Source organism: Anastrepha ludens, chromosome X (genome assembly GCF_028408465.1).
Source record: "Anastrepha ludens isolate Willacy chromosome X, idAnaLude1.1, whole genome shotgun sequence".
Taxonomy (NCBI): Eukaryota; Metazoa; Arthropoda; class Insecta; order Diptera; family Tephritidae; genus Anastrepha; species Anastrepha ludens.
Window position 1 is genome coordinate 65710711 of NC_071503.1, and position 14881 is coordinate 65725591.

The following is a 14881-nucleotide window of genomic DNA, read 5'->3' on the forward strand; positions in this document are numbered from 1 at the left end:
TAGATAGCTATACATACAACTCAAAAACCCTCTTAGAATGCCACAAGGCACTCAATAATCTGGCATCCAAAAACAATGTGTCATTAATTTGGGTACCGGGACATGAGGGATATGACGGCAACGAAAAGGCAGACGTTCAAGCCAAAAAAGGGGCAGATGAAAACTTCATCGGACCTAGTCCTATGTTCGGATTCAACAAAAACAACCTAAAACAAAAAATAAAATACTGGGTCAAAACTCTATTAAATCAGCATTGGAACAATGTAGAGGGTCTTAGACACTCCAAAAAGTTCCTAAGTTTCAACGCTAAAAGAGCCAACATGGCCCTCACGTTAAACAAAAAGAGCATTCGCACTCTCACAGGCGCCCTCACGGGTCACTTCACCTGCAACAAACACTTACATAAATTAGGCATAACTAACACCAGCACCTGCAGATTCTGCTGCGAAGATGAGGAGTCTATGGAACATCTCATTATCGAATGTCCGGGGTTGACGCATAGAAGGAAAAGGTTTTTAAACAAGTTCATGCTTACAGATGAAGACCTTCAATCACTCCCTCAGAAGGAGCTGGTACAATTCATAAGCATACTTAACAGTCAATAGACAGCATGGGGTGCACAATAGATCAATATGGTCGCAGTGCTAAAGGGCTACTCCTTAACCCTTTACAACCATTAACCATTAACCATGAATGTGCGCTGCGCCTTTGAATGCGCGCTGGATTTCTTGAGAAGTTTACCGTTTTATTTTGAGCTGTGGCTGGTGAGCATACATACACACAGTATATACATATGTATGCGCAAATGTATCACAAATTTACATTTGCTTATGCCATCTTTCTGTGCGCCTGGTAATGAAGCGTTTTCTATAGAGGATTTTGATTCAGTTGAAGGGAATTCAACAAAGTTTTACAGACACCAGACAGACAGACATAACATATGTATAATTTTGGATGATTTGGAAAAATTCAAATATATAGGTCATATCAAAAAGCTACTAACATTCTTTGCTTCTAATCACCAACAAATTCTTATCAGCTGCTGCTAAATTTACATAATTCAGCCCCTTACTGTTAACTTTTGGTGAAAAATGTGGCTGTGGTGTACCACGCGCGCAAAACGAGTACCCCTGAAAATTCCATACGTTCCTGTCATTGAGACTTCTCTATACATTAACGTTCTCTGCATGCATATATGCGGGAGCACAGCGCTCCCTTCTTGCTTCTGTGTACTTCTGTCTTTCACCAGTCGATATTCCGAATATTGCACTTACAAAAACAAAATACCTTGATTGACGCAAAAGCAGCAGCAAACGCAACGCCAAGGCCACTTTGGCACCACGCATTCCAAAATGTTCTAGAGCACAATAAAAACACAGCACATTAACTTAATGCCTCAACATGCGTATGTCGCCCAAACCCAAAATCTAAGCCTAGCGACTACAAAAACAAAATACATTCGTAGACGCAGTCGCAGCGGCCATGATTCTTTTAGTCGCGACTGCGCTGAACAATTTAGAATATTATATGGAGACGTGAATAGCCCAAAGTGTATCTAAGATTTATATAAGGTATAGTTCTCTCCATCCTTTTCCTCTACGTTATATCTTTTTTCTCTCTCGCGGAACGAAAATGCCGAAACCGTTGCATGGCCTTGAAATTGTACTCTCCATTCTCGCTCGTCCATCGCCGCCTAAGAAGTTTCGCTTTAAAAAGGGAAATACAAAATAGTATATAGGGTACATAGTTGCACCTGGAATGTCCGGTCCCTCAATTGGGAAGGTGCCACTGCCCGGCTGGTTGATGTCCTCGTGAGAGTAAAGGCTGACATCGTTGCTGCTCAAGAGATGCGATGGACGGGACAAGGCAAGAAAAGCGTAGGTCCTTCTGACGTCTACTACAGCTGCCATGTAAAGGAGCGCACATTCGGTGTTGAATTTGTTGTGGGGGAGAGACTTCGTCGCCAAGTACTGTCGTTCACTCCGGTGGACGAGCGTCTCGCAACAATCCGCATCAAAGCCCGTTTTTTTACTATATCGCTAATTTGTGCCCACGCCCCGACGGAAGAGAAGGACGATGCGACCAAAGATTCATTCTATGAGCGCTTGGAACGTTCCTATGAGCGCTGTCCCCGCCACGACATAAAAATCGGGCTTGACGACTTCAACGCCAGGGTGGGCAAGGGGGGAATTTTTGGTCCCACAGTCGGAAAATTCAGCCTGCACAACGAAACATCCGGTAACGGACAGCGGCTGATCGACTTCGCCGGGGCCCGAAACATGGTAGTCTGTAGCACCAGATTCCAGCATAAGAAGATTCACCAAGCCACCTGGCTGTCTCCTGATCGAAAAACACGAAACCAGATCGATCATGTTGTGATAGATAGAAGACACGCTTGTAGTGTATTAGATTAGCCAAACTGCGCACACGCCTCTGTGCAGCAAAAAACGTGCATCTACCTACGCAAAGAATGCTCCACATCGAAAAGCTGCAATCACAACAGACAGCCAGGAGATTCGCCACTCGACTCTCACTCCTGCTCTCAGAGACCACTGCCCAACAAACCGGCATGCACGAGCAATGGAGCGACATTTCTCGTTCTCTACGTACCGCCGCCGAAGAAGAAATCGGATTCCGGCGAGCCCGAAAAAACAGTTGGTACGACAAGGAATCTCATACTGCCGCTGAAAGAAAGGATGCCGCCTACAGAGCCACGCTGCGATCGGGCGCAACGCGAGCCATGCGGGATCGCTACAGAGAGCTGAAAAAGGAAGAGAGACGTATTATCCGACAGAAGAAACGAGAGGCCGAAATACGTGAGTGCGAGGAGCTTGAGATGCTGACCAATAGGAACAACGCCCGAAAATTCTACCAGAAAGTTCGGCGGCTTACAGGCGGTTTAATCGCTCAGGCACAATTTTTTATAAGAGCGCCTTCTCCAAACTGGATAAAGAGGCAAAGCGAATGGGTCTGGTGATGAACGAGGACAAAACGAAGTACCTCCTGTCTTCAAACAAACAGTCGGCGCACTCGCGTATCGGCACCCACGTCACTGTTGACAGTTATAATTTCGAGGTTGTAAAAGACTTCGTTTATTAAGGAACCAGCATTAACACCGATAACAATGTCAGCCTTGAAATCCAACGTAAAATCTCTCTTGCCAACAAGTGCTACTTTGGACTAAGTAGGCAACTGAGCAATAAAGTCCTCTCTCGACGAACAAAACTAACACTCTACAAGACTCTCATCATGCCCGTCCTAACGTATGGCTCAGAAGCGTGGACGATGACAACATTCGAGGAAGCGATGCTTGGTGTGTTCGAGAGAAAGATTCTGCGTAAGATTTTCGGATCTTTGCACGTTGGCAACGGCGAATATTGCAGACGATGGAACGATGAGCAGTATGAGGTTTACGACGACATAGACATAGCGCAGCGAATAAAGATCCAGCGGCTACGTTGGATGGGTCATGTCATCCGAATGGATACAAACGCTCCGGCTTTGAAAGTATTCGATGCGGTACCAGCTGGTGGTAGCAGAGGAAGAGGAAGGCCTCCTCTGCGTTGGAAAGATGAGGTGGAGAAGGACTTGGCCTCACTTGGTGTGTCAAACTGGCGCCGGTTAGCACGAGAAAGAAACAACTGGCGCGCTTTGTTAAACTCGACCAAAATCGCGTAAGCGATTATAGCGTCAATTAAGAAGAAGAAGAAGTACATAGTTGAAATATTAAGTATTTACTACCAACTACTTTGCCTCCAAAACACCTCCTCTCAACTGCATTCGAGAAGACCCAAATGCGACGAGCACATACTGTGCTTCATATGTGTTAGACCCTTGGTAAGAATATCCGCTAGCATTTGCTGTGTTGGCTTATACTGTAGTATGATCATTTTAGTTTGGACGCAGTATCGGATGAAATGATGATGTATGTCAATATGCTTTGCACTCTGGTTATCGTTAAATAACTTGACGCTGGCACAATTAATTCGCACTTCCTGTAAGGCAGTTTTCAAATATAAAGCTTCTTTAGTCGCCTCAGTTCTCGCTACTTATTCCGCTTCTGTACTTGAAACCGAAACAGTACGCTACTTACGCGCTCCCCAGCTTATAAACGATCTGGCGAATATAAATGCAAAACCTGAGTAAGACCGCCTGTCTGCTGAATTTGCGACCCAATTGGCATTGAGTGCACCGTATAAATCCGCACCAGTATTTTCGTACAGCAAACCTTGTTGTAATGTATCCTTGATGTAGCGTAAAATGCTTTTTGTCGCCTTCCAGTGCTCTTCTGTGTAGTTTGTATTGATTTGGTTCATCAAATTCACGGCATTCGCTATGTCAGGTCTCGTTGATACTGCCAAGACTTAGACCGATTAGACTTTGAATCGGGTACTTCGTCATTTCGGGTTGGTCTTTCCTCGCAGGCATCGCGAGTTTGCAACTTGTTTCTATTGGCGTTTTCGAAGGATTGCACTCTGACATGCCAAATCGACTCAATACTGATTCAGCATACGACCGTTGTGATAGAAACATCTCGCCCTTCTCCAGATTCTGAGGGAAATTTATACCCAAACATCGACTAACATTTCCGATTTCCTTCATATCGAAATGTTGGGACACGTTTTTTTCGTGGTTTTTATCCAATTACCATTGTTAGATGCCAAAAGTCAGTTATCTTCATATATAATGACAAATATGGTGTTACTGCCTTCACGCCGCGCGTAGAAACATGGATCAAATTGCGTCGACTTCAATCCAATCTCGTTCCGAATTAATGATAATTTATGATACCACATTAACCCTGATTGACGTAAGCCATATAATACTTTCTTTACTAAACACGCAGAGTTACTTCATTCTATTGATGCTTGCCACTCTTCTGCTATTTTCTGGATTTCGTTGCTACGCTTCGTCAAACACTTTAAGCCAAAAGGTTGAATTTCCTTCAACACTCTCATAAGTAGATCTAGAATATGCATATAGACATTCTCGTCCAGACCTCCGTTTAAGTATGCGGTGACCACATCCATCTGATGTATCTGCGAATCTAGCTCTGCAGCCAATGGCGTGAAAAATCGTACTGAAGTTGATCGTACAACAAGAGATGAAACCTCATGAAAATCTTCCCCTGGCCTTTAGCGTAGTCCTTTGCTACGAGTCAAACCTTCATCATTTTTCTATCTTTAGTACGAAATACGAGTTTGTTGCCAATTACCTTACGGTTGGAAAGTTTTTCTACTATCTCCCATGTTTTGTTCCGCATATGCGCCAAAAAATCGTCTTCAAGCAGCTTTAACCACATAGATGCGTGCTCGGTTTTCAACGCCTCGGCTAAAGTTTGCGGATCTTCGGTGATAAGTCGTGCGGATATATCTTCATGGCACTCGTAGAAATTATCTGAACTAGCAGCATCCTCCTCTGAATTGATGCCGTTAACCGTCTCAGGATAAACTTTCTTTGGTCTTCCTCGCTGACCCGTTCGCACATACGTTGGTCGACCCTTCCACCGCCGAGCATTACTCGCACCTGCTACACTTTGAGGTACGTCCAGCGATTCTTCATCGCTAACTACACTATCTGTATTATTGTTTTCGATCATCACATCAATTTTGTTTTAATTTTCACGGTTTTTTTTTTAGTTTTCTTGCTCAAAGTCTTCGAATGTTCCATTAAAACCTAATTTGTCGGTAAATTTTACATCGCGGCTTATTGTTAATAAAGTCAATCCTTAATTAGCATTTGAAATCCGCGGTACTTCAGGTTATGGGCCCAGCGCCCCCCAGTAAAGGGTTTTTCAATTGGCGCGGGTCGGATTTGGCGCCCTGTGGCAGCCAATTTGTTTTGGTGACATCTGTCAAATCTTTTGTTTATTATTCAGTTGTTTATGCCAAATCATCATGGCAAGTTACACGATTGAACAGCACGTTCAAATGATAAAACTTTATTATCAAAATGAGTGTTCATTAACGCAAACGCATTTCAACATCTACCCGCCCTTATTGAAAACCCCTTTATTTACTACGAACTACTTTGCCTCCACAACAGTTATGGATGCCATATTTTCTTATATTTGTTTTCAAAACCGACCACAAATTTTTGATGACGTTCAAATCCGGCAATTCTGCCGGATTGCAATAATGTGGGAACAATTATATACGAGTATTAACCATATTTGTGACTTGAGCGTAGTGTCATTAGTAGGGGTGTGCGAATATTCGAAATTTCGAACTATTCGAAGCGAATCGAACCGAATTATTCGATCCGAGATTCGACTCAAATATTCGAATGGTTCGAACTATTCGAATGGTTTGAACTATTCGAATAGTTCGAACTATTCGAATGGTTAAAATAGTTCGAACTATTCGAATAATTCGAATAGTTTAAATAATTCAGATAATTCGAATATTTAACTGAGTGCATGCTTTTTTTTTATTTTTTTAAACGATTTTTCTGAAGATTTAAGGTCTAATAAAAGCAAAATTAATATGGCTTAAAGTTCATTGTTTAATCTTCGGTTAGGATATCATTATTTTTATATAATTAGTAGTTTTAAATAACTTGATATAGGTTTTTAAATGATATCGATTCTTCTAATCGTACGTATCGATCGACACATGAAATGATTTCTATCTTAGATGAATGGTTAATCACTAATCTCTTATGCATATTACAATTCTCCACTACAGTATTGTTCTTAAACCTGTTTTCTAATTTTAATGAGTGTACATTCAAGTTTATACTTGGAAGCTACATATATCTGCTTAGGAAAGGAAAAAATAATACTAAAGTTCATGAATAAAATACCATTAATTTCATATCAAAAAAATGCCGAATGCAATTGGCTTTTCCAAACATATAGTATTATTTTACATGACAAGTGTATCTACAGCCACTATCAACGAACTATTTGGTGGTTGATGGCAACTATACTTGGAGTCCTAACTTTGTCCCGGACTCCAAGGACTAGAATTATCAAGTCTGTGAATAGTATCCACAGCTACTGATCATGTATTACTTTAGTGAATATGTGTGAAAATATATTTGTTGATAAAGAGCAAACATATCGTTGTTCTTTCAAATCTTCTCGGTGTATAAAAAATTCAAAATGAAACAAACTATTTTCAAAAAAGTAAAAATGAAAAATATTTATTAATATCATACATATCTATTCCATATCTACTTCCTGTCCCAAATAAACAAGTTAAGTATATTTAAATCTTTTTAATTATCAATTAAAGCAATGTATAAATGTAAATTCAACCGTAAATAATTTGCTATGAATTTATCTTAAACATTAATAAAATCTATTATTAATTTACAGATTAAGATGTACGTCTAGAACAAATAAGAAAATTGAAGGTTATGTATTGAAGTTGGAAAAATATTTATGAAATAAATAATGTGATAGGTTTAAGTTAATATTTGAATACTTCTCATCAATAAAACTTACAAATAATATTGTATATAACTAATTATTATAATTGACACAAAACTCAATAAAAATATTAAATAGATTATTACTTTCGATATTTATGATGAAATTTTTAAGATGTTATACATCATATTAAAAAACAAATTTTACAGCATTCTTAACCACTTTCCATTTTCTTCAACTCAATTTTAATTTTGATTTTGTAACTGAGATCGAGACACTAGCGCCAATAGTTACTAAATCACACTTATCTATCGCACATCTGTCATTCTCGTTTTAAATATTCGAACGTCAAGCGTTGAAAATTTTTCTTTAATTAAATAAAATGTCTTCTCAAAATTCTGGAGATGAAAATATGGCTGTAGAAGAAGAATTAGAAACTGATGTCGAAGATGCAAATGAGGTTGTGACTTCAACACATCGAAGTCCTGCTTGGAATTTTTTTAGACTGTGTACTGAAGGATACCGGAAAGCAATATGTAATACTTGTTCGAAAGTATTAAAATTACCGACATGTATGATGTTAATTATTTATTATTTTCAATTATTTTCCGATATATATATTTATATATATATCCCGGATTTAAGAACCAAATTAAAAACAATGGAAACAGAATTCATTTTTTAATTCTGTTTCCATTGTTTTTAATTCAGTTTTTAAATCAGGGATATATATTAAAATATATATTAATTATTATGTTTTTTATAGCTACTACATCACCTATGTTAAAGCATTTAATGTCGAAACATCCTATTTCATATCAGCAATGTGTTGAAATCGGAAAAAAGCGTATGGCCGCGGATGAAAATAAAAATAATGAAGAGTCGCTAAAACGCCAGAAACTCGGGCCACCAACTAAAGCCGAGATAGATCAACTGTGTATCGAGATGATCGCAATCGATATGAAACCTTTCTCAAGTGTTGAAGATAAAGGTTTTCGAAGATTATTAAAAAGACTCGATACTACGTATGATCCGCCATCACGTACTACTTGCTCGCGCAGTCTCTGTCCCAAATTATATGAAGAAATAAAACAAAAAGTAATGGACGAATTGCAAAACGATATAGCATCAGGCTTAATGAGTTTATCTTTCACTACTGATGGCTGGAAGTCGAGAACTGGACATCATTACTTATCATTAACTGTACATTATATGACAAGTAATTTTGAACTGAAAAATATTATGATTGGCCTAACCCAACTTGAAGGTCGTCACACTGGGAGTTATATCAAAATGAAACTTGAAAAAATGTTATTGGAATGGAATTTATTAGATGTTCCTAATGCTCCCATTTATTTTACCACTGACAATGGTGCTAATATCTGCAATGCTATCCGTCAAGGAGGTTGGAATCACATCTATTGCTTTGCACACACACTCCAGTTGGTTATAAAAGATTGCCAAAAATACACCAAAGGAATCACTAATTTATTGAAAAAAGTAAAGATTCTCGTACTATTGTTTTTTTAAAGCTCTATAGTTGTTTTTATTGGAATTTGTACATTTAATTTTCAATTAGAATGGTTTTAAACTTAGAAATAATTATGAAGCTCAATTTTTTTTTTTAATCTATTTCAATCAAATTATTCAAAATAATAAATTTTTTAACACAATTCTATTTATTTTTAGGCACGACGTATAGCCACACACTTCCACCACTCTGACCCGGCTCGGCGAGACTTTGAAAATGCTCAAAAAGCGTCTAGTCATCGATCTTCCTTAAAATTAATTCAATCAGTACCAACTCGCTGGAACTCGGAGTATGACATGCTCGAGCGCATGAAGAGATTACAGCAACCATTGTCAGATGTGCTTTCGCGAACTACTAGTGTAACTGGATTATCTGGCACCGACTGGAAGAAACTTAGTGATATTATCAAGGTCTTAGAACCATTGAACGAGGCCACTAAAATTGCTTGTGGGTCAAAATACCCTACGATCTCCATGATTGAGCCAATACTTCGAGGGGTGGAGGAAGCTTTCGAAAATCTTGCTTTCGATGACGAGACAAGCGTTGGTCTGAATAATATTGATAGCGAAGATAGTGATGACGATGATAATAGTGATGATGTTCAGATGGGACTTCCAACGATTGATAACGAGTCTCAGATGCCTATGGGTTATAACTTTTCAAAAAATATAATCCGGAATTTAAAAATTAGGTTTTGTGAGATTAAGGAAGATAAGTTGTATCGTAAATGTACATTTCTCGATCCTCGTTATCAGGATTACTTTTTAACCGATGATAAGGTGAAAGATGACATAAAGAAAGATATAAAAGAAGAGATTATTGCCTATAAATATTCGAACAATGTTTTTGAAAACGAACATGAAACTGTTGCTGAACCTCCTGTAATCAAATCCACCAAGTTTTGGGGCTTCATGAAACAGCGACGAGCTAATAGAGAAGAAACAGTAACCTTGCGCCTTGAGAAAGACATTGATCAAGAACTTATTCAATATTTGTATTCAGCAGATATTGATCCTTCGGATGATCCTATTCATTGGTGGAAAAAAGAATCAGTTAAATATCCTCTCTTATCAATGCTGGCTCGACGTTATTTGCCAATTCCATCTACGTCTGTTGAGAGTGAGAGGCTGTTTTCTACTGCTGGAGACATTGTGACTGAAAAGCGCAATTCATTATCACCTGATAATGTTGCTCGGTTGTTATTTTTAAATAAAAATATAACTCGTTATGTTTGATTGAATATTATATCGAAATTTTAAATAAAATAACGCTATTCTATTTAGACACGCGAGCAAACGTATTCTTAGAAAGAAATTTTTAATTAGAAAAGTTTATTAGCTTATAATTATTTATATTGCTCAAATATTATTGATAAATGTTATATTCAACGATAATTAAATGATAGAAAATTTATTTTATTTTTATTATGTAGAATTACTATAATAGAATAACCTGTTTAGGATTTTATTTCTTCGGATAATTCAAATCGCTCGAATTATTCGAATATTTCAAACTATTCGGAAATTCCGAACTATTCGAATATTTCGAATTATTCGAGTATTTCGAACTATTCGAATATTTCGAATTATTCGAATATTTCGAACTATTCGATATTCGACTCGAATATCCAATCGAATCCTAGGATTCGATTCGATTCGAATCGAATGGGATTCGCACACCCCTAGTCATTAGGTTAATAAAAGCGAAAGTCATCTTCAATTTGGAACTTTGAACCACATTTTCTTGCAGAAGTTTTAAATAAACATATTGCTTCATTGTTTTTTCGACGATGACGATACGCTTGCTCGTCCGCACACAATGCAATTAGCTATCGTCAAACTACGAGCGGTCAATATTTCGAGCGATGAAGAGGAATTTATTTTATTGTACTATCTTCTGCACTGGGTGCATCCGTACATGAGGAATAACTCAAACAGCAGATTATTCATTGCCACAAAGGAGTTACAAGAGGATTATAACAAATTTTACACTTTTGCTTACACAAATGATGACAATGATTATAAATTTCAGACATTTTACTAAAATGCTTTAAAGAAGCTTGTAAAAATTTTTAAGCCGACTATTCAAAAACAAAATACTAACACTGAAAATCATAAACAAACTACAAGCGTACAGGATATTCAAATTGACGAATAGCCGACGGCATTTTGCAAAGTATTTGCTTGTGCATTTTTATGTTCCCTTGATAAATTTATTCAATTTGCATTTTCAGACAAAGGTGATGAAGAAAAAATGATTTGAATATTTAGTATATGCGCCAACATTTCAAATCAAAGTAACTTTAACATTTTGATTTAATTTAAAAAAATACATTATAAAATGACCTCTCACATTTTGGTATGTGCGTTTTAGTAAATTTAAAACTAAACAAATTTGATGAAAATTTTTACTAATTTTTTGAGTCGAAATTAATTCATAGCATGGTATATCGACATATGTATTTATTACATTTGAATATGCATTTATTTGTTCCTTTGGCAAACCAATTTTTTTTCAATTTACATTTTATTACAGGGAATAATAATATACATACATTTGTATGTATGCATTTTCTAGATAGTATAAAACTTTAAAATAAATAAAGGAAAACTTCAAAGAAACGTATTTGCATATATGGGACAACTAAGTTCAATTGCATCTTTATTAAATATAGTGTTGCACGCATATGTGTGCACTGAAGCAACATGACCTACCTCACGAGCATCGCCTTATATTTCATGTAAATAACCTAATGATCAAATTCCTGCCTCACAAATGCTAAAACAAATTTCTTTTGAATATTCATGTACATATTTGTATGTGCGTATGTACACTTGGTGCCCTATACCTACAAACAAATCAAAAAATTCTCTATACAAAACGCTTCATTACCAGGCACACAGGAAGATGGCATATGCAAATATAAATATGTGAATTGAATTCAAGCAAACCAATGCTTATTAATATACACATATGCATGTGCATACAACCGCACACACAGGGCACTCACTTTATTCCTCAAAATGCGAATGTCGTTCAAAGCTAAAATTCTATGCCTAGCGACTACAAGAACAAAATGCAGTCATAGACGCAGGCGTAGCGGCCATCATTCTAGTTGCCATAGCGCATACTCGCCATAGCGCCATACTCGCAGCGGCGCCGAACAGTTTCAACTATTGTACTGTACAACAAAAACTCATCATCAAAAAATTCATTGATAAATTCGAGCTCATACTTCTAAGAGCAAGTACTTTCATTCATAAAACGAGCCGCCCATATGTCAATTTTCTCGACAATTCGAAAATAGTCAATATTGGAATATTTCGCGTAGAATTATTTGGCAATATTTGATAAATCTTGAATTTTTGTCAAGTCGAGTGCCCGCGGCATCGTACATATGTATGCATCAATATATGTATGTAAATATGTCTTTCTAAATGCTCGACAGCCGCAGCTGCTGTGCGTCAAGTGCGCGCATGAGCATACAGTAAGTTGCAGAAGAAAACAAGTAGCTTAAAAAAAAGGTCTGATTCGAACATTTTAATACTAAGAGAAAATTTGGAAACAATTATTTTATGTTAACTGATAGTAGGCAAATAGTTAATTAGTAGATTACTTTACGTATGTAGTTCTTGAATTGATAAAAAGTGCACAAAACCTATGCATATATCTGCAAAGTTAGAAACTTACTCTGAAATCAGAGCATTTGAAGGTGCCTGTAAACATGTCAAGGTTACTGTACATACAATGCTGTGCCTATGAATGTGCGCTGGTGGTCATTGCTGGCAGTCTTTGTAGGGGGAATAACGCAAAGGCCTTCGTGGACTTTGTGCCGTAACTGCAAGACTGTCGGAAGTGCGACTATTCCTCCCCGTGGTGGCCACTGGAAACAGGATACCCCAGCACGGTCATGTCTCTGTTGGGGTCCTGGCTAATATAGTCGGGCGGGAAGAGTAAACTTCCTTGGGTAAGTATAAATCCCCAATCCAAGGTGGAACAGCATACGCCGAGGGATGCTTGGCTAGAGGGGGATCTAGTCGCTAGTATGCGGACTTGGGGCGCCCTGGCGAGGCCCCATTTCAAAAATGCCTTCCTGCGCTACCGGGGAACTGGCGCAGGTGACCGATATACCCCTTTACTCGTTCGAACAAAAATGAACAACAGTAAACAAAAACAAAAAAATGGCGGAAGCGGCCAAGAAGGCTTCAACGAAGAGGCTAGCAAAATACCTCAAAACCCAGAGGCGGTCACACCTCAACAGGAAGAGGCCACCAAGCCTCAAACTAATAAGGAGGAACGGTCCGCAGTTGAAGGCGTGAGAACTGCCGAGACGACTCCAAACACCGATGGCGAAGGGCCGAAAACGGAACAGCCAAAAAGGCTCAGTGGTGCGGGCAAGAGAAGACTTTCACACTTCCTAAAAAAAGGGCTAACCAGAGAAGAAGCTTATGCTAAGGCTCTGGAGCCCATGTGCAAAAACACAGAAAAACCAACGACGGGGCCGAAACGACTAAGGTCGGTTGAGGACACACCACCCGAAGCAACAGCAAAAAAGCGGCCTAAAGATGATGGTCCGTCCACATCGAAAGACGCAGCTCTAAAGAGCAAAAAGTGGCAGCCCACTGCCACATACAAAGACATAACAACAGGAGTCAGGTTGGCAGTACTTGCTAGGGACTACCCCAACACGGTACTGACAACCGAACAAATGGACTCCATTCAACAACTCCTGTTAGACAAAATACTGGCGGGGAAAAACATGGCCACAAAACCAGCGTTCTTGGGCACTACTTACAAGGCAGGATACCTTGTCCTGCATTGTAAGGAGAGCACTTCGGCGGAATGGGTCAAGGCGGCCATTTCTAATGCGTCGTCGTGGGAGGGTGCAACACTGTGGGCCACAGAGGAATCCAAAATTCCTCACTCTCGGATCGCAGTGGGGTACTTTCCCAACTCAGTCAAAGTCGAGACAGCCAAGATACTGGACTTTGTGCAGGGGCAGAATAAAGGCCTCAATGTTGATTCCTGGCGCCTGCTAAAAAGAGCCGAAAGAGGCTCCAACGTAACGCTAGTCATAGCAGTAGACCAAAAATCAGCCGCCAGCCTGAAGGAGTACAATGGTAGAGTAAACTACCGTTTCATACAAGTGACCCTCAGGCTGAAATCTGAAAATATAACGACCGAGGAGTTAGTGGACCAAATGGAGGCAGTGGAGTTACAAGAAGAGGATGAAAGTCCTCCCAAAGACTCCGAAAAACAACCGGCGAAATGAGGTGCCTCCAGGCAAATCTTCACCATGCTAAGGCTGCCACCACTGAGCTTAGCAGAAGACTTGCCGGAGGTATCAACATAGGGCTGATCCAAGAGCCCTGGATCTACAGAGGCCGTCCTCAAAGCCTCAATGTCCAAAACACACAGGTAATTTATGACAAAAGCGCTGTCAAACCTAGGGCTGCGATAATCATAGATACCAATATTAAATTCTTGCCATTCACAGAATTCATGGATGGCGACACATCAACAATACTGGTCGAAGCGGAGTCTGGCGGAAGCAAGAGAGAGGTCGTAATCGCCTCAGCTTATTTCCCCGGAGACGCCGACATAGTACCACCAGAAAAAATCAGAGGCCTAGTGGAGTATTGCCAAACCCACAATCTAACCCTCGTAATTGGATGCGACGCCAACTCCCACAATGTGGCATGGGGAAGCACGAATACAAACAACAGAGGTGAGTCACTCCTTGAATTTTTATTACTTAGTAATATAACAATAGTAAACAGGGGCAATAAACCCACTTTTGTAAACGCAATACGACAAGAGGTACTCGACTTAACTCTAATTACTAACAAATCTTTGAATATGATCAGCAACTGGAGAGTCTCGGATGAGGACTCAATGTCTGACCACAAACACATACTCTTTGACCTAAATGGGGTGGTAAAGTTCTCCATATTTTACAGAAGCCCAAAAACAGC

General features: G+C 39.1%; 1 protein-coding gene across 1 annotated transcript; it reads left to right on the forward strand.

Annotated features, from left to right (window-relative positions):
• The first annotated feature begins 9284 nt into the window (after positions 1-9284).
• On the forward strand, positions 9285-10190 carry LOC128869348 (uncharacterized). Its single transcript, XM_054111884.1, has 2 exons — positions 9285-9850; positions 9912-10190. The coding sequence occupies exons 1-2, from the start codon at positions 9380-9382 to the stop codon at positions 10059-10061; spliced, it is 621 nt and encodes a 206-aa protein (XP_053967859.1). The 5' UTR covers positions 9285-9379; the 3' UTR covers positions 10062-10190.
• Positions 10191-14881: the final 4691 nt, after the last annotated feature.

Coding starts and splice junctions, on each gene's coding strand:
- LOC128869348 (XM_054111884.1), top strand. CDS start 9,380: ATGATTGAGCCAATACTTCGAGGGGTGGAGGAAGCTTTCGAAAATCTT. Junction 9,851..9,911: donor GAGCTAATAGAGAAGAAACA/GTAACCTTGCGC, acceptor TGTATTCAGCAG/ATATTGATCCTTCGGATGAT.